Source organism: Argentina silus (assembly GCF_951799395.1).
Source record: "Argentina silus genome assembly, chromosome: 7".
NCBI classification, from domain to species: domain Eukaryota; kingdom Metazoa; phylum Chordata; class Actinopteri; order Argentiniformes; family Argentinidae; genus Argentina; species Argentina silus.
The window spans coordinates 20,564,732-20,586,031 of NC_139661.1; the positions used below are offsets into that span (position 1 = coordinate 20,564,732).

Sequence of the window (21,300 nt, forward strand, 5' to 3'; positions counted from 1 at the left end):
AGTTGGTCATGTGACCACGTGTGTGTAGAGCCTGCTTCATCATCATGTCCATAACCGTGTGAAGCTTACTGGGGAATAAATTGATGTTCTTTACTACTATCCCCTTCAATCCTTCACTCTCTTTCAATTATCCTTCATTTTCGTATGTATGCCTTCCACACATGACGCTTTCTCCCGTTTTAATAAAGTGTTGGTACATTCAAAGAAAGAATGCTCACAAGCTAAAAATCACAGACAACCTGAGGATACTTTTCTCAGGTTGTCTGTGATTTTTAGCTTGTGAGCATTCTTTCTTTGATTGATTGGCTGTTTGGCTGTTTTGACTTAATCTCCAGACCGCTCACTGTTGCCGAGATTTCATGCATGTTTACACAATCATAGCGAGGAGTACTGGAGAAGAAATGCTGGTTGGTGTGGGGGGGGGTACTGGTGGGGGTACTGGTGATAAAGAAATGCTGGTTGGTGTGGGGGGGTACTGGTGATGAAGAAAAGTTTGGCTGACACAGCAGCCACTGGAATGCAACAGCAAAGACCCGCTGAGTGTGTGAGGGAGTAGTCACTAGTCAAACAACTCTGTATTTGCCAACTCACTCATTCTCTGTCTGGTATATACAGTAAACACCTCCGTACAGGCCAGGATCAAGTTGCCCCGAGATACTGATCTGTGGTGAGTTTGTGTTTCTCTCCCTAATGGCTGACGTTATGATTCAGGAGGGTTAAACTGAGATTTGCACCTAGTGGGCAACTTCAACCCTGGGACTTCTGCTCACTGACTCTTGAGGTCAAAGAGCACAGGGGGTGTGCGGGTGAAGTTTGACCCAGGCCCCCCTGTTTTTCTCAGTCTAATTTAAAGTTGGGATTTGGAAGAGGGAAAGCTGATCCTAGATCACAGGAGCTATGAGGGTGGTACTACTCACCCTGCCTGAGGCCTGGTCCTCTTTCCTGGCTTTGGCCGCGCTCAGGGTGTTCTGGTAGTCTTGGGCCAGGGGCTCCTGGGTGTTCCTCAGCAAAGCGTTAGGGTTCCTCAGTGCCCCCATGGTCACCGCTGCCTGGCCCTTGTCGATGGCCTCGTTGATGGCGAAGACGGCCGCGTGCACTGGTAACACAAGAGTCAGGGGGGAGCGTGTGGTCAGGCCTACACTGGATGATGCTAATGTTAGCACAGTGCAAGTAAGCTTTTAAATCAAAACAGTACTTTTTCATATTTCGGTTAAGTGACATGGTGTCCATTGTGTGTGCACGCACGCACGCACACACGCACGTTGTAAGCCTGAGGAAAAGTTTCCTGTCTAATGATTACATGCGCAACCCCTCGCTGTGTTTGCCGTCTTGAGTTCGGCATACATGATTGATGACAATGTTGTGTACAGTGTGTGTTGTGTACAGTGTGTGTTGTGTACAGTGTGTGTGGTGTACAGTGTGTGTGGTGTACAGTGTGTGTTGTGTGATCCAGTATACTCACAGGCTGCCTCGTCCACTGAGAGCTCGTTGGCCAGGATGCCTCCTATCTTACTGAAGGTTGGCATCTGGATGCCATACTTCTCCAGTTCCTTCCTCATGTTACTGATCTCCTCCTCTGTGGCATGCACACACACACACACACACATACACACACACACGCAACCTTTATGATCATGTATGTAAATGACAGAAACAACACTTATTTTCTATGATGCAAGCATACTCCTTTTCAAGGACAAATACCAGTCTTCACATCCCTGTACAAAACCAAGACACACTATTGACTTATGACAACATTAATAAGGTTTTTAGTATGATATCTGTGACTGTACACAACACTGTTCTTTGATTGCTTAGGGTTCTTAATATTTTTGGAGGTGTTGGTATGCGTGTGAGGAAGTGAATTACATCAGTTTCTTCACAGTACTCACACAGCCAACCTTGTAATCATACTGTACATGACATCTCCACAGCGCTTAACAGAGTCAACATGCTGCTGACATTCTGTTTCAAAGAAAACCAAACACGGCCAGTAATTACCTATCATTACCTCCCACATAGTGGGACTCGGGGCTATCATCTTAAACACACGCAGGGGCGCGGCACGCACGCACATTCACGACACACCCACACACCCACACACACACACTCACACACACTCACACACACTCACACACACTCACACACACACACACACACACACACACACACACACACACACACACACACACACTCACACACACTCACACACTCACACACCTGTTGAAAGTTAATCTTCAGAGGCCCTGAAGCTAATGTTATCCTTTATCCTTCCTGAACGCGGTCGTCCATCATTCATGTATGTGTGCACACACTCTACAAACAAGCTCATTATTTATGATTGTAATGTCGCAATTCTTTAGCACAATCACACACTACGGCTTTCAGCCATTGTGTTGACTAGGAAGCACAGGGGTAACCCAGACTGCCGCCATTGTGGTGCATCAAAACAGTAGGCGCTAGCTGGTGAAGAACTGCAGTATTTAAACTGCTCCCTGTTTTTACCTGTAAAGTCCACTTTCCCCAATAGGTCCTGGATCTGTGGTGCAATGCCCAGTTTGAACAGGTATAAGCTGCAAAGAAACACAGGGTGAGTTTAACCTGGAGAGCCACTGGTATGAGAAAACATAAATACATAAAACCATAAAATCAAGCCTCTTATTTTATTATTATATAATAATCAACCTGGTAAAGCTATTTCAACAGTTAGGAAGAAGGAGGATGATATAACTTAAGTGTAAAATATGATTATGCTTGACTTTGGAACAAACTTAGGTACTAAACATCTAGCCGTTCTTGAGAGCATCAGCCAAAGCACTGCTGTGCCACACTCTCTCCACAAGGGAGCGCTGTGCGCTCAGACAACACGGTCTGAACCCTTCGGAAGTGCCCTGAACCCAGCCTTCAAACCAACAGGTGGCTGGAAACGGCATTAAACTTTCATCAATCTGTGGGTCTCTGATAAGTGGGTATGAATTATAGATGAGGGTAGCTTGTCTCGCTCCACTGTCTCCCTGAATGGGAGAGAGACTATAATAGCCTGGCTTTTGACCTGTGTGTCGGGACACCGAGGTCTCCCTGAGGAGAAGAGTGTTGAACTACACACTAAGGAAGGCCAAAGGCTGAACACGCTCAGCTAAACCCTGACTCATCCCTGGAGACAGACAGGCAGACGGACAAACCGCTGACAGACTGAATGAAGGAGGCTTCATTAAATTCATTTCCACTGACGAGGCTTATCGGCAATCAGCGTGCTGAGGACAGGAACAACAAATAACAGTCATCTCCTTTTCACATGTACACACGCAGGACAGAGTATGAACGCTCCGGTCCCGTTGCATTTCTATTGTGTTGACATTTTTCCAGTGGATAGAATTGGACAAAGCCTCCCCCCACTCCCATCCATGTTTGTGTACTTCTCCTTAGAGCTACAGGGGATTCCCTGGTTCCCAATGGGGGTTCAGGCCTGCCTGCCTGCCTGCCAGGAAGGAAGAGCACGTGTGTGCACAGGCGAGGGAAGGAAGCTGGCCCTCAGAGGGCCTGACCAAACACTGAAAAAGAAAGAAAACAAGCCAACTAGGCTAGCTAACGCATTCACTCGTAATTTCGGTAACGGACACACTCAGATCGTGGATACGAGACACCCTTCACTGTTCACCATAAGTGACAGTCCTGTCACCGTATCCCAGGATCCATCTTGGAATAATAATGCCGCTGGTACCGATTTCTCAGAATTACAATGTCACACCGTGCACATCAATAGAGTTGAGACAGGGGGCTCGCGAACACAAAGGACAGAACACAATCAGGAATCAATCTCCTTTGCCGCCACTCTTTCTCCATCTTTAAACCACTTTTATTCTGAAAACAGACATTTCAAAACAGTTAGGAGCAAAGTCAGCAAACGTTATGGATGTGCATTGGCACGTCAGCACATTAGACATGGGCTACTGTAACCAAGCCAAGCCGGGGTCCGTAACCAGTGTGAACCTGCTGTCATAACAGCATTCTGAGTGAGCTGCTGCATACAATGTAGAATGTAAAGCACTTGTGAAGCAAAAGACATATTCCAGTTCCTCTTTCATATCTCACAGGTATTTCACTTCCCACAAAATAAATTTGGTTTTAAGATCCGAGTGACCTACTGTAGGCCTATAATTATGAGAACATGACATGTTCCTGATATGTTATGTAATCCAAGAGGCCAAAATCATAACATCAGCCATTTGTCCTGGACACAACTAAAAGAAAGCAACAAAAAAAGGAGGTGAAAAGTCAAACATGGGCAAATAAATCTGTGTGAGGAGAAGGCAGTTCTAACAAGACCCTTAGCTCCCCAAGCAACATCTGGCTTCCCCTCCAGAGCCTGTTGAGACTGCATGCAGATGATATCATTGCAGTCTCCCTATAGACTCGAGACGCCACTCGTCAATGTCGACACTGAATCGTCAGAAGATGGAAGCTATCCTGTAGATAAGAAATGACTCAATCGAGACAGGAAGCCATTGCAGGAAAAGCCTATACTAACTATAATCACAAGAACACACAAAACTACCCGCATATTTGAGAAGTGACTGCATCTTACAACATCAGTGTGACTGGAGTTTCGAAAGTTTCATATAACTGCAAAATGAAACCAAAAGCAACAGCCTGAATAAGTTTCAGAAAGTCTTTTACTATTTCAGTCCATTTCTTTTCACTTCACTTCTCTTTGGCCTAGTTTACACAGTGCCCTCAAACTTAGCCAATAGTTCAGGCTCCCCATATCAACAGCCGGGTGTGGTTCTGCTGGGGGCTTTTCAAAGGGTGAGAGCTAAACACATGCTTCTGTTAAAACACAAATCTTTTTAGTTTACTGCACCCCAAATCACATTTCACTCTGCCTGAAGTACCCCCCTCATGCTCATTTTACCACGAGGCCTATGCTCTTATGACTCCTCCCAAGTGGCTAGGCACCCCAATACCCCCAGGGGTGGACCTACATGTACCCCAGGTTGAGAATCATTTCAAAATCTGCAAGTGCGCGAGACAAAGGCTACGCTTTAAGGTCCACTAGCACAATATCCACTTAAAATGCATAGCAGCCATAGCATATATTGCTATGTAGTATGCTAGTGTGTGGCTATCTGAACATTGCCAAAGAGACAGAGAAACTCAGAGGGGGATGGTCAGAGATCTCTCTCATTTACATGTATGGCATTTAGCAGACACCTTTATCCAAAGCGACTTACAACAAATACATTTGTTTAAGTAAGTGAATCGTCTATCTATCAGTCATCATGAGATAAAGTAATCAATGCTCGGACCGGAGGCCATAGGCAGTCACAATGCTCGGACCAGGGGCCATAGGCAGTCACAATGCTCGGACCAGGGGCCATAGGCAGTCACAATGCTCGGACCAGGGGCCATAGGCAGTCACAATGCTCGGACCAGGGGCCATAGGCAGTCACAATGCTCGGACCAGGGGCCATAGGCAGTCACAATGCTCGGACCAGGGGCCATAGGCAGTCACAATGCTCAGACCAGGGGCCATAGGCAGTCACAATGCTCAGACCAGGGGCCATAGGCAGTCACAATGCTCAGACCAGGGGCCATAGGCAGTCACAATGCTCAGACCAGGGGCCATAGGCAGTCACAATGCTCGGACCAGGGGCCACTGGCAGTCACAATGCCAGAAGAAGGATTTTCTCCTCTTACCTCAACGCGTGGATGCAGTACACAACCTTGGGCATGTTTTTGCGATCGTACACATCTGTCGTTTCGGGATAGAATATCTGAAAGGAGAAACCAGAGCAGGCATTAGTCATCTGTCTGATTAGTGCCTCCACCTGACAGCCATTGTGTTATTGTTCTATTTTGTAAATTTGTTATTGCTATTTTGTTAACATTTTGCCATTTTGTACATTTTTTGTCAATATTTGCTATTGTTTTTTTATGTCCCATGCACCAACCTCACCAAGTCAATTTCCTGTATGTGCAAATATACTTGGTCAAATAAAAGAATTCTGATTCTGAAGCCAAACGGATCACTAGTTGTTTCAGGTTACCAGTTAATGTCTCAACCTGTGGCCAGACAAGCACCCTAACAAAAGATTGTAATACCAAAACACATGTTTTTTAATGATATAATTTTCTTGTGACAAGCCAAGCTAAGACAATCTTGTGTACTGTATCCTGTTAACCTTTGGATGCAAATCCATTGACACCACGAGGTCATTTATATTTATATTTACATTTACGGCATTTAGCAGATGCCTTTATCCAAAGTGACTAAGTGAATCACAAGTAAGTGAATCATCTATCCATCAGTCATCATAAGAAAAAGTAATCTATGCTAGGACCAGGGGCTATTGGCAGTCATAATGCTAGAAGAAGGAATAATTACTTTTTAATTATTTTTTTTTATTATTAATTCATTTCCAGTAGAGAAAGTTGTACAGGGGGGTTAGTGGGGATAATATAATATAAGCCATTTAGCTGACGCTTCTATCCAAGGCGACTTAGATTGCAGTGAGTGCATACATTTATCAGTATATATGGTCCCAGCGGGAATCAAACCCACAACCTACTACCTCAAGAAGAAGTAGTGGCATTTGGTGTGTGTGTGTGTGTGTGTGTGTGTGTGTGTGTGTGTGGCTGACCTGACGAGACACCTCACACACACTCTACTAGGTGTGTTTGGTGCAATGAAAGACACCATCCCCACTTCCTGTGATGCTGTGGTCAGAACCAGTGGATTGTAGTAATTTGACTTAAATTCAAGTAAAATCAGCCATAAAAAATAGTAAACTGCTTTTGACAATGGGATTGCCTAGCACTTGATAACACCTTTTCACACAGAACAAGGCTATCAAGTGCTAGGCAATCCCATTGTCAAAAGCAGTTTAATATTTTTATGGCTGATTTTACTTTAATTTAAGTCAAATTACTACAATCCACTGGTTCGGACCACAGCATCACAGGAAGTGGGGATGGTGTCTGTCGGGGGTGGAGTGTGTGTGAGGTGTCTCGTCAGGTCCCACACACACACACTAACACTAACACTAACACACACTAACACAGAGCCCAAGTTCCTCATACCACATAACCTTGTTCTGTGTGAAAAGGTGTTATGATATGACAGGCATTTGTTATGAGGAACTTGGGAACTTGTGTGTGTCTCTCTTACCTTGGGCAGCCCTACTGACTCCATGGCTCGGAGCCACTGTACTGTGTTATCTGTGTGTCTGAAGTGAAGTCCTGTTTTCTGGAGACAAACAAAAGGCCAAACAGAAATATTAGATCACCAACAATCTGAAACTGATCAGTCGTAACTGGAAGAGGACAGCAAATACAACCTGTATTACACCTTCAGACTAACATGAATTCACATGTTTTGGTGAAATTAACTGTCAGTCTTTCAACACGGCTGAATAAGGAGATATTTATCAGTGGTAGCTTCCCATGCTTAGTAACAGAGGAACATCATTGAAATAAATATGCCTATGGCATGATGAAATCCCTACAGTATGACTTCAAGCCAACCTAATATCTGATCTAACAAATCAAGTCTAAGACAGGCTCAGTTCATATTGAGCCATAAAACAGCGACAATGCATTTTATCCTGCTGATGAAACACTCACAGCATGTGTTCGGTGAGAATCTCTCTCTCACACACACACACACACACACACACACACACACACACACACACACACACACACACACACACACACACACACACGAAAAGATGAGGGCATAGGGGGGAGTATGTGAATGTATTGTGTCAGCACAGCTGTTAGCTGTGAGGTGGGGGTCCAACCATAGAGATAGAACATTGTTCCATCTCGATGGGTTCAACTCCGTCCCTCCCTCCCTCCCTCCCTCCCTCCCTCTTCTCTCTCTCCCCCTGGGGCGACCGGTCACAGGAAGTGGGGATGTCTGTGATAGATCTGGGATTAGACACTTCCTGCCTGTCATCATGGAGGTGTGTGGGAGGAGACAGTGTTCACAGGGGGAACCAGATAGGCCTCAGAGTTTTGTGTCTGTCTCCGTGACCGTCTGTTAGTAAGCTACACCTTGAATACAGTACATGGTCTGAAAGCTATTCTGAAGTTACTATGACTTTGATACAAGCCGTAAAATATGGCAACTTTACAGTCACAGTGATGAAAGTCACATGGATTGAAACAGTTAAAGCAGACAAACTGCACCTTGTAGCGGGCCTGGTCCCTGTCGTAGATCCTCTTCTCAGACACCATCTTGGGGGCGAAGAATTTGGCCAGCTTGCCCAGGTAGACCCCATTCCTCAGGCCCTCCTCCAGCTCTGTGGTGGGGGGTAGGTCCTCTTCTAGACAGGCCTCCATCCACCTGAGCGAGGGGTGGGGGTGGGGGGGGGCAGACACACACTGACCTCAGAACAGATCCATCACCTGCACATCCATTAGTCATTATTACAGGAACACAGGACAGACACTGATCTTAGAGCAGTGTATAGGCTTACCTTGAAATAACGACAGACACACACACACACACACACACACACACACTAATCTTGCACGCCGGACTTTACAAACTTTGGCTCCACAAGATTACACACAGACACACCAGAACCATCATCTGCACTAGTGTCATTTTTATTGAGTCTCAGAGAGGCTTACTTACTTAAAGTAGCATCCATCAGTACACCATTATAAATGGTTTATTAAACTTGCATAAAACGAACCTCTCAGCATGGGCATTGGGTATACTTTAAGGATCCACATCTCACACAGCCTACACATTCGTACAATAGGAGGGCAGTCTGTTAAATATTTCAGAACTCTGGAAAACTAGGCCCATTGGTTAACCCAACAACAGAAAGGAAAAATGGTTGAAATGGGTTACACAGCAAACCAGATCCTTACTCACTGAACCGTATGCCTGTCCTTTTCCTGGTTTAAAGTCAACTTTGCTCTCAATATGGACACCCCGTCGCCATGGATACAAAAACAAAACAAACAAAAAAAAACAACAGAACCTTGGTCTGTCTATCACCTTGCAGCCTGAGATCTGAGAACAGCAGCATGTGGGACATTACCTGCCTAGACGCCTACGCAGCACTCCTACCCAACCAGTCAATATTAGCTTTCCAGATACCTACAGCACTGCCTACGCTGCATGGTCAAGGCAAGTCCTTCACTTGAGTGCTTTACGCACTACAGAGCTGACCCAAACCGTACTGTGCTGGCTCAAGACAATTTATTTTCACATTGCCCTTTCCGTTGCTGTAACAGCAACTGTGGCAGATACAGAAGTCAAAACCTGTCCAGGCCGGCACAGCTCAGCTCGGCTTGGCTCTGTAGTGCAGTTAGGGTATTAGGTCCAGTTTCTCAACAGCATCCTCTAGGTCAGTGTTTCTAAAACCATGAATCAAGATAGAATGGTGGTGGTTCGCAGCTCGTTTCTTAGGGGTCATCAGTCAAGACAGGCTCCTGGCTGGAGAAAAACAGATTTTTTTCTTTATTGATAGGTCACAAAAAAATATGAACCTGTAAGTTGAGTCACAACACAAAGTATAAGAATTGGAAGTCAGACTAGTACATAGTGAAGAGTGAATGAAGGCCTCGTGTTGAAAGGCCTCACTGTACTGTTGCATGTGAACAGAGTCATGATGTATCTTGGTGAATGCCTGTATCTGCATCGTCCTCTTCCTGCCGTTCCATGGTACTGAAGGATGAGGCCTACGTAGGAGACGAGTGACCGGAGCCTTTGCTTTAGTTTCATAACACACACATGATGTGTGTAGACATAGTATATACACACACACACACACACACACACACACACACACACACACACACACAGGTACAAATAGATAGTACTACAGTTTAAAATACCTAAAATCTATTACAGTGTATGCATCCAAAATCAAAAAACACAGTCCCACTGATTTGTCCATCCAGATAAAATGACTGTTAAATTACATAGAAACAAAGTTAAATATTAACCTAGCATGTCAAGGTCCTATATATTCAGTCAATGTACACAACCAGATATAGATCCATTACATAACTCCAGGGTGAGTGTATATAAATCGACTTGACAGGCTTGGTGATAAACCTCTGTCTCAGACTGACACTAACTCACAGAGCCTTCAACCTTCGTTCTTCAGCCCGGAGAGAACAGGGCATTGTTGCAGCAGTGCCCACACTCCGTAGCCAGCATACCAGTGTAGGGGGGGGTGGAAAAATCTTGGATTTTGGAAGAGAAACATCTAAGGCTCAACTTCCTTACAGTTTGATTTCCACAGACTCAGGGATGGGAGGCGGGCTAAATAAACAGGGGGCCAAAGGGCTTGGTTCTCACAGAACGGGCCGCACTGGCAACACACTGGCTTTTAGCAAGACGATCATAGTCAGGCACTTGTACTGTAGGATGAAGGGAGAGCTCTACAAAGCAGTATGGAGAGCAGGTCCTGGAAAGTGAAGGGGATCCTGAGTCAATAGTGATGGATGGGTGAAATCCTGTAAGACATGATGTTGTGTGTGTGCTCTCAGAAGGAGGAAAGAGAGAAAGAGAGAGAGAGAGAGAGAGAGTGAGAGAGAGAGAGAGAGAGAGAGAGAGACCCATCGGTTGCATTAGTTTCCCAGTAATCACACAATATCACAAGCAGGGTGAAAATGGAACTGAAACCTCTGATTAGGCCCAGATGCTGGACCGTGGGTCGAGTGATACTAATATTAGTTCCTTGTGAAATATAAACGGTTATTCTTTTTTTTTTTTTTTTTTTTTTTTTTTTAAACCAACTGAAAGTTACTTGTGACGACATAGGCAAAGACAAGGTCGGCTATATAAAAGGCATTAGGGAATGCCCATAGTAGAGCTCTGGTTAATGATTACCAAGCGAACACACAAAGTGAGAGTGGATATTTACTTCCCGGATGAGAGACCATAGGAATTGACCATACTGTAGAAGGCCTATACACTCTTAGAAAAAAGGGTTCCAAAAGGGCTCTTCATTGACAGCGGAAGAATAATTAATGGTTCTGCGGTAGGTGAAACCTTTTTTTTCTAAGAATATATTCCCCAAATAATCGACTGCCTTGCAAGGCTTCTCTCTCAAAGCTGATCATACTACCCCTCTGCCACAAAACTCAAAACGTGACCTCTGCTAGGTTAAATGTGTTCCGTGTCCAACTCATTCTCTTATTTCTTCACTCAACTGAGTTGATATATTCCAGTTGGCCTGTCCTCCTCCAAACAAGTTAACACTCCCCCCCACCTCCCCTCCCCTCCCACTCCCCCTCACCTCCCCTCCCACTCCCCTCCTCCTCCTCCTCCTCCCCCTTAAAGAGCCTCATTTAATTAAGACGTGGGGAGGCACAAATTGCCTCAGCAGAGATAACACGGCAACACGTACATTCAGCACATTCACGCCGGCCAACCGGCACGCCGTCCCCTCCGTCAACACAAACTCATCTGAGCGTGTCTGTTGTGGCTCCTAATGAGCCACCACAACAAACAGAGGCTGGATGTTCCAGTGCGTGCTGCGTGTGAGGAGCCCTGTCACGTTAACTGATGGGTTGACGCCTTCATCAGAGCATAACGTACAGCACCTAAACGGTCAGAGACGTTACATACAGTACCAGTCAAAAGTTTGGACACAAACTTGCCAAGAGTGTGCAAAGCTGTCATCAAAGCAAAAGGTGGCTACTTTGAAGAATCTAAAATATAAACCATATTCTGGTTTGTTTAACACTTTTTTTTTGTTTACTACATAATTCCATGTGTGTTCCTTCATAGTTTTGATGTCTTCAGTATTAATCTACAATGTAGAAAATAATTTAAAAAAAATAAAGAAAAACCATTGAATGAGAAGGTGTGTCCAAACTTTTGACTGGTACTGTATATACAGTATATGCCATTTAGCTGACGCTTTTATCCAAAGCGACTTACATTGCAGTGAGTGCATACATTTATCAGTATATATGGTCCCAGCGGGAATCAAACCCACAACCTTAGCGTTGTTGTTAATGCCATGCTCTACCAACTGAGCCACAGAGGACCATCGAGAGTTCACAGTCCCTGGTATAATGTACAGCCAGTTTGTCAAAGTCTCTCTCAAGGCAATTTGCTGCTACAGTGCTGTGATTCTTCACCAAAAACCTGCTGTTTATGTCACATGCTTTAGTAGCCTACTGGCAAATGCCAAGCTGGAATAGACAAGGCGGTATTATTCAGCAAACTGCATCATTATAACAATTCCATGGCTTTCTGATGTAAGGTAAAATGTGACTCATCGCGAAATTGAGCAAGAAAAAGATGATCATATGAGAAGTGACGAGAACAGGCTTGTCGCTTGGTCTGAGATAATATAACAGGAAAATTAAGTTAACGTTTCGTCCCCTTCGCTCCCATTCAGTAGAATCAGATATCAATTGGCCTAAAGTGACACGCAGAAGCCCAACGCCCTGGAAGTCCACCGTTTAGTGGATCGTCCGTCCGCCATCTTCCTTGACTATTGAAGTGAGCTATATCATAATCAGTAACAGCACCTGGCTTTATTGATTAGGTTTATTGGCTTTATTATTGATTAGGCCCGACTTGTTAATTTCTAACACACGGCACATTTCGTAGAGTATTTCTTGCATATTTGACATTCAATGAAGCATAAACACCCACTCACCCCCACACACACACACACCCCCACACACACACACACACACACACACTTCAAAAGAACAAAAGCAAGTAGCCGATCCGGAGAGCGGGAGCTCTGCGTTGGGAGTTATCTGCTGTGTCAGATCGGCACACTTCTGCGCTAACGCAACCCGACGTTAATCTACCGTCTTGGAACGGGGCCACAGTCACTTTTGCACACACTGCACCCCCGTTCATAGAGGGAACACTGGGACTACAAACACAACCTTGCCAATAACAAATCAGAAGCGTGAATTAAAAAAAAAAAAAAAAAGAGGGTGTGACAGTGCAGCACAATGGGCTTGTGTGGCGTGTGTGACTGATAGAGAGATAACAGCCCGGCAAGCTTTGTCCGTCTGATGACGGAGCACTTGAGGGTTGCGGTGTGGCTGTGTCTGGAAAAAAGGCAAAAGCGAGAGACAGAAAGAAAGAAAGAAAAAAAGAAAGAAAGAAAGATGGAGAGGGGAGGGGGGAAGCAAGAGAGACAGAGATTGAGAGCGACAGAGACGGAGGAGGAGAACAAGAGAAAAAAGAGAGAGAAAGAGAGAGAAAACAAGAAAGAAACAAGCCTCTCTCTCTCTCTCTCTCTCTCTCTCTTCTGAAGCTCCACTTCCTGCAGTTAAACAATGCCGTTGTAAAGAGTGGCCGTCGCTCCAACGTTGTTTACAACCCCTGCAGCCGCTCTTTCCTGTCATTGTTCGCCGTGCCGCCAGGCTAAATATGGCAGCCTACCGCTCTGTGTCACAAAGGGGAATATTCCTGACTAGCATACAGTACCAGTCAAAACTTTGGACACACCTCCTCATTAAATGTTTTTTTATTTATTTTTTATTATTTTCTACATTGTAGATTAATATTGAAGACATCAAAACTATGAAGGAACACATATGGAATTATGTAGTAAACAAAAAAAGTGTTAAACAAACCAGAATATGGTTTATAGTTTAGATTCTTCAAAGTAGCCACCTTTTGCTTTGATGACAGCTTTGCACACTCTTGGCAAGGTGTGTCCAAACTTTTGACTGGTACTGTATTTGTTCCAGACTAGCATATTAGCCTACGCTAAACTGCTTCCCGAAAGTTACATACACCAGTAAGCCCACTTTGAGAGCTTGGCTCAGGTTGTGGGATTTGCCTTAAGCTATTCTGATCATGCCCATTGCTTTCCCCAGCAGTAAAGGTAGGTAAAACCTCAGTGACGTGAAGAGTCAACTTGTGTCATACCAAAGGATAAAACCCTATCACAAACCACAAGTGTTTGCTCAGCGTTGCAGGTACAAAGTCCCACTCTTAAAACCACAGTGCGTGCATATGTGTGCGCGTGTGAGTGAGTGGGTGTGTGGGTGTGTGTGTGTGTGTGTGTGTGTGTGTGAGTGCGTGTGTGTGTGTGTGTGTGTGTGAGTGTGTGTGTGAGTAAGGTCGGGTGGGTCCGTCACTCTGCTGACACTGTACGGGTCTATAAATGGTCTACTCTGCTCAGCTGACACCCGTACGGGTCTATCAGGAGTGTATCCGCTGTAAAAGGCAGCAAGCTGGTACCAGCACTATCACTCTGCAGCAGCACCGTACAACAGACTAAGTCAAATATAATCCTCTGAAGTGGTCATTCCAACAAACTGATGTCGACTGTAATTGTAGTCAGCCTTACTTACTGCCAGGGTAGGGAACTACTGTATGGTTGCACAACTGAGCTACAGGTGTATGAACTGAGCTACAAGTGTACCATCAACAGGTCATAACTGTCATTATGATAAACAAAGAAAACACTGAGTGGAGAGTCTCAATGTAGGAGGAAAGACGAGCGTTGTTGAGTTGTCTGCTCTACCAAACCCGTTTTCCCAGGTGCAGCATGCCTTCCCTGTCCCTGTGATTTCTGAACCCTGACCCTGGGGCGGAGAGGCAGAGCAGAGCAGGTCCTAATCCCACAGCCTGCCTCGCGAATAGCCTGATTAGCCAGTGCCATAACTCCAAATAGCCAGTGCTATAATCCTAATCCCAGATGACAGGGTTCCCAGAATAGAGGCAGACGAGAGAGTACAGGAAGAACACAGGAAGTGAGGGGAGAGGGTTTTGTGTGTGTGTGTGTGTGTGTGGCACTGGTGATTACATAAACATAAAACACGATCAATCTTTAAATTCACGCAAATCACCACGTCATGATTGCACCTGGACTAAAAGGTCTGCCCAACGGAATCCATGAACCATAGTTAAATACTGTAGGCCATTAACAATGCCACTACCGTGTCTCTGCCAAGTTAAAATCTAAAAACTTCTAGAGTCATCTCCTGAGGGATCATCAGGGCCCAGTATATCAACATTTTGAACCTGGATCTGTTTCTTGCTATCCAGGATCAGATCATGCGGCTGATTTTGAGTCGTACAGGGGACAAATCTGACAGATCAATCTGATCCTGGATTAAAAAAATAATAATAAAAAAAAAGATATCATTCTGATCCGGATTAAAAGTTTTGAAATACTGGGCCCAGAAGACTGAGGTGATGAGTCACAGCAGTACACAGTGAACTTCTGCCTCAGCACATAACCATTATGAGCATTAACACCACATGTAAACCATGGTTAAGATATACCAGGCCATTAACACCACATGTAAACCATGGTTAAGATATACCAGGCCATTAACACCACATGTAAACCATGGTTAAGATATACCAGGCCATTAACACCACATGTAAACCATGGTTAAGATATACCAGGCCAGAGATGTTGATGTGATCGTTCTGAGGTGCTTTTCTAACAGGGGTGGGGCCGTCCTGAAAGCAGCATGCTGAAACACTTCCTGTTTCGTTAGGTGCCACCAGAGAGGACAGGAAGTGGTTCTGTATCAGGCGCAGATGGTGTTGAGAGTTCAAGGAGGAGCGGTTTATTTTCCTCCGATCATAGCTAGAGAATAGACCGTAGTCTTAAAACAACTGTTGGAGGAATTCCCAATCCCAACACTAATCTTCCACACGGTGGTAGGATTAAAAAGTTGGGGACTGTCAAGTGTGAATCTTCAGCTCAATGCATCTCCTCCCATATTCTGCATTTCAAGCATGAACTGATGCTTTTTATTGATACACTGATTAAAAAAAGAACGTCCAGTGGGAAGATACATTTTTCCAAGATATGATGTGAATTAATGTGAACACAGAACACTGCAGTGAGTTTTCCTCAGAGTAAGACACTCAACTGTTTATCATGCAGACATGCACCCCATCCAACGCACTTCAATGAGTCGCAGCTCAAAATGTGCTCCAGATGTGCTCCCCCCCCCCCCCCCCGAAATCTCTAGTAGCATTCCTCCCTCCATCTCTCATTCTGTCTTACTGTTTGGCCTCCTCCAGGTGACACAGGTACTCATGGCCGTTATTCTGACATTTCTAGATCATCCCCCCCCCCCCCCCCCCCCCCCTTACTGTTTGGCCTCCTCCAGGTGACACAGGTACTCGTAGGCGATGTTCTGTCGTCTCCTCTCATCCATCTCCTCCGCCGAGAGCCTCTCGTCATCCTGAATGGCTGCACAGACAAACAAACAAATAACGTAAACAATCATCTCCAGCAGAGTTACACAGAGTGGTCCTCTGGGGCTCAGTTGGTACAGCATGGCGCTAACAACGCTTAGGTTGTGGGTTCGTTTCCTGCTGGGACCATATATACTGAAATGTATGCACTCACTGCAATGTAAGTCGCTTTGGATAAAAGCGTCAGCTAAATGGCAGATATATATATAGTTACAGTGTGAAGCACGCACGCCTGTGGCAGGGGAGCAATCTGGGGTCAGTTCAACAAAATGTAGCAAACATTACATTTAATTAAATGACATGACTGTGAGTATTTTTTGTATCACCACAGACAATATCTCTAGCATAGCTACAGTATGATTCTTTAGGCATGGACACTCAGGACAAATCACACATTGGTCTCTACTTGACCTTCCAAATACTTCAGGATTGGGCGGTTACAGCACATCACATGGTCAAATGGACTTGGTCTCTGTGAAAGGGGTCTTAACAGGCCAGTCTGAGAGGAGCGAGGGACTTCTGCTAGGAGTTGACCTACACCTGCCGACTAATGAGATCCCCCTTCCCTTGGCACTCCTAAACTCCCCTTAATCCAATCAAATCCCTTTATTTCTGGCTGAGTGGAGCCCCTGGTCTGGCCCCCGGAGATGGGAGCCTCCGGACGTACGGTAAGCACTGTACAGTATCTGTAGACTCAAGTGGCAGGGTGGTTTGTGAGTGTTTATGAGGCTGTGTGTGCATGACTCTGTATTGAACAACACTGAGTGTAGTGTGTAAGTGTCTAAAGGCATGTGACATCCCAGCACAGACGTTCTCTCTCTCTCTCTCTCTCTCACTCACTCACATTAGTGTTATCACCACTGGGAGTATTGGGGAGGGTTTAATTGGTTCAAACTGCAGCCTGATTAAGCAAACCAATAATCTGTCAATCTGTGTGGGGCGAAGGCCTAGCGATTTGCCTTTGAAACCAATGTAGAGAAGCAGGCACAGACAGTGGTTCTAAAGTACAAGCCCAATGAAGTGACTGGGTAGTTTAAAAATCCATACATTGCAGCCAGGCTGCACAGCTAATTGCTAGGGGACATCTATCGATGTGGTTTTGGAGTTAAACACCCTTGTGATCTTGGCAGGGTCTGGTGTGCGTCGCATTCCGGCGACAACCTGGTCGATCTCAAACAGTACCTCACTTATAGTCCATTAATTCGTTCAGAATTCACTTTGCCGCTGACTCACCATCACATACTCACTCACTGTTCTCCGGAATGAGGAGCACTTCGAGCCAAGCCACCAGGACACACAGCATTTACACCCGGGTAAACCAAGACGTGACGACCCCACCAGTGCCCCCGTCAAGACACTCACTGACTCATATTCAGTGTGATTATCTGTACTGTCAACCTGTCATTGCCATTGTATATAGCCATTCCACTGTGTACATTGCTTCACCGCTGTTTATACTGCTGCTTATATTCTATTTATTTTTATTTTTTATATTTTATTTTTAAACTTATTGTTGCACTACTCTGTGGCACCGTCACTTTTGCATTTCACTGTATACTTGTATACACGTGACAACTAAAGAATCTTGAAAAAAAAGCACAAAAAAAAAGAGCCTTGCTAACGAATCCTGGCAGAGCTTTAATTCATGCACCTTTGTTCAGTCTTACCAGTGACATCTATCTAGCCTGCTCCTGTGACCTGCTCTCACTGAAGCAGCAACAAAGCTGATCTTACGCAACACCTGCCTCACAATCGTCTCCCCAGAGCCCGAGAGGGCGGAGAGAGAGCGGTGTACCGGTTCGCCTGAAGCAACTTCAAATCTGAAAACTCACCAAACTTCTAGGCTTGGACTGTAAGGCTCAATCTAACCTGTGGGGATGCCGAAGACGGTGTGGTGTGGGATTGTAGCCCCATGATGGTGCACAGGTGCTGTAACAACTTTGAGGATACGTTGTGGACCTGGTAAGAAGGTGTTGGCCCCTCCTAACGACCCCTCCTAACCCATCGCTCTGTCATGACTTATCCACGGAAGATCAGAGTCAGAGAGGAAATCTGCATCACTTGTGGTTCCCATGGTTTCTAGCCCCTCATCAGCCCCCTGGCCTGTACAGCCTTTAGGCTCTGCACTGCGGGGTTCAGTTCGACGCTGAAGGAGACACACACAAACACACACTGACAGGAGGGGGTCCAGCTCGAAGCCCGCTTCCTGGGGTGAGATCTATGGCGCGAGTGATCCGTCACACTGAAGGCCACTGGCCCAGCTGTGTTATTAGAGAGGACATGAGTGTGTGTAAACATTCATCCTCGAGGCGTGGGATCCCCAGTGCAGCCGTTAATAACACCATGCACACACGCACACACACACACTTCCTGGAGGGACTGCAGGGACTAGGTTATATTTAATCTGCGTGATTGTATAGTCGCCTATGTAGTCTCAGAAGACAGCTAGACATGATTTATTAACTTGGTGACTCATTCCCTTTGTTTGGGGGCTGTGTTTATCTATAGGGAACCACAAATCAAATTCGGCCCCAATCCCCCGCAGTCTATGTTTCACATGGGAATCCATAAACTAAGGTTGCTCTGACGGAGCAAATCCAAAACACTGAAAGGTTTTTGGGAAAGTATGTCACAATGGGGGGGGGGGGGGGGGGGGGGTTAGAATTTAAGATGCAAAGGATGTTGCAAGAACAGACGAGTAGGCTTACTCAGCAGTGCACAACTTGAGACATTGGGAGACGCTTACCTGCTGGTTTTCTCCTCTCCCTGGTCCTTAATTGGTCAATTAGGCCAAATGTTATTGACAGACTGGGGTCACCCAGGTCTGTCTCTAGGACATTGAATAAAACATCTTTACGTCTGCAGAGGAGTTATACCTTGGGCCAGTATAACATAGAGGAGTAGTCCTCTGTGGCTCAGTTGGTAGAGCATGGCGCTAACAATGCTAACAACGCTTAGGTTGGTGGTTTGATTCCCGCTGGGACCATATATACTGAAATGTACGCACTCACTGCAATGTAAGTCGCTTTGGATAAAAGCTAAGTGGCATATATATTATTAGAGTCCTACTCCACATAGAAATGCAGTGTCAGAGCTTTTTGTTGTGCTCAAAACTAGTCTGCTAAACATTCTGATTAAAGATTAAGCTATAAACAATGTTTTTGTCTGTGATTTCCCCTAGGACCCACTTAGAATTTGATGATTTGCTAACCTGAGCCAAAATTCCCCCTATTGATATAAGGTCTAATCACACAGGCTAATCAATGAGAAACGCACTAGTGAGCCCTGAAGGACTCCCTCCCAACTGAGTCCTCATGTGTGTCAACACTCTCTGCAAAGGAAACCTAAACACACACACACACACACACACACACACACACACACACACACACACACACACACGCACTTTTAGCAAAACAACTCAGCAAACAATAGGCTACCTTCAACCTTTAATGTTTGAACCCTTTAATGTTTGAGTCAGTCTAGGTTAATGTTAAACCGGTAAACAACCATCTCTGACCAACAAACAGGTTGAGAAATCAAACATTCCATGGCTGAACAAATGTATCCTTACCTGTTTGTCTTTAAGGCAAAACACAATACAATGAATCGCTAACTTATGTATCATATCATCCCTGCAGATGCACTTAGGGTTATATAATGGTTGTCAATAATACTAAAGGCATACAGGTGGGCAAGTTACTACAGTTTTAGACAGATTTATTGACTTCAGTTAAATTCCTGAAAAACTCACCCTGAAGTCAGGTGTAGATTTCTTAACAGGGGTAATAGACAAAAGTTAATGTTCAACCTCTGTAAAGGCTGTTCTTTGACAGCACCAACACTTTTAGTGGGACCCACTGTAATAGAGTCTGGGAGTTGGCAGAGTAAGACACTGGGGTTGAAGGTGGGCAATATGTCTGAAAGGACAAAATGGGAATAAATGTGATATAGACGTTCTCCAGTTCAGCATCACAACAATATGAGGGTCAGTGTCATGATTGGGGCAGCTGTAAAAAAAAAAAAATAGGCCTACAGTAGGTCTACTGTACCCTACACTCACATTGTAGATGATTGCATTCATTAACGCCGTGCAAATGTAACCTATTATCAATTTCAGCCAGACGCATTGAATTTAATGTCAGTTTTTGATGAGTCTGCTCTGACATGTTTCCGCAGCACCTGTGCGTCATAGAATAACGTTTCTGTCTTCTACTACATTCGATACTAACGTTGTCATTTCAGGACTAGACCAGCCAAACGTTTTCACAGTAAGAGCAGTAGTGAGAGCAGTAGTGAGAGCGGCGCGGTGGGTCTGGCGCGGTGGGTCTGGCGCGGTGGGTCTGCCGCGGCCAGGTGAACCACCTGTAGCTCAACATTCCGCTAGCTCAAGGGCGCGACATCAAACGCTGTTTCGGTGCGCCCCGAACCAGCGTTTATTTTTCAACACACCCGACCAACGACCACTTTAAACTTTGAATCATTTACACGCAACGAAGATAGACAATTGGCACATAGTAATACTTACTGCCATAACGTGGTTTGCGTGAATTGGCCTTTTCTTCATGGTACATCCTGCCAGTTATTCCAGTTCAGAACTTGTGAAAATAGCCCAAACAGCGTCTGCTAGCAGCAAACCATATGCCGCACCTCGGGGGTTTGAGTCCAGTAAAAAAAACGAAGCTTGTGTAAATAAAAGTAAAGAGGGCAAACTATTTTTCAAAAGTTAATTTTCGTCTAAATGCCCTGCATGCCTCCTGTCACTCGTTTGACACAGTTCCCATCGCTCTCATCGTTGCGTGTGACATGTTAAAAGTGCTCGCTTCCTCTCGGCTTGATTGCTCTGCTGCGTGCATCGATCTACTGCGCGCGCTCTTGCACTGGCGTTACCGCACAGAATATCAATCTCTAGCACCACCTGGTGACCACCTGGTGTATGTCATGCAGCTTTTCCACCATAGGGATACTATTGTCTTCTGCTGTTTAACAAATCTGGCAAATGGATAATAACATGGATGTCTTTTCTAATTCACTATAATTAAACTATGGTAGGTGTGTAGCCAATACAGCCCAATATAGCTCAGCTCGGCGTGAATTAGGGTTAACTCGTCTCGTAG

At 45.1% G+C, this 21,300-nt stretch overlaps 1 protein-coding gene across 1 annotated transcript in view; it reads right to left on the reverse strand.

The window, feature by feature from the left end:
- The window catches only part of iqgap2 (IQ motif containing GTPase activating protein 2), a 44,196-nt gene extending 23,252 nt beyond the window's left edge, over nt 1-20,944 (reverse strand). The window contains exons 1-8 of the mRNA XM_083672967.1: nt 20,712-20,944; nt 16,079-16,178; nt 8,194-8,350; nt 7,169-7,246; nt 5,698-5,774; nt 2,506-2,573; nt 1,463-1,576; nt 918-1,096 (exon numbers count right to left, since the gene is read on the reverse strand). Coding sequence (XP_083529093.1) covers nt 918-1,096; nt 1,463-1,576; nt 2,506-2,573; nt 5,698-5,774; nt 7,169-7,246; nt 8,194-8,350; nt 16,079-16,178; nt 20,712-20,757 — 819 coding nt within the window. The 5' untranslated portion in view covers nt 20,758-20,944. The remainder of the gene's footprint in view (nt 1-917; nt 1,097-1,462; nt 1,577-2,505; nt 2,574-5,697; nt 5,775-7,168; nt 7,247-8,193; nt 8,351-16,078; nt 16,179-20,711) is intronic.
- Between the last annotated feature and the right edge of the window lie 356 nt (nt 20,945-21,300).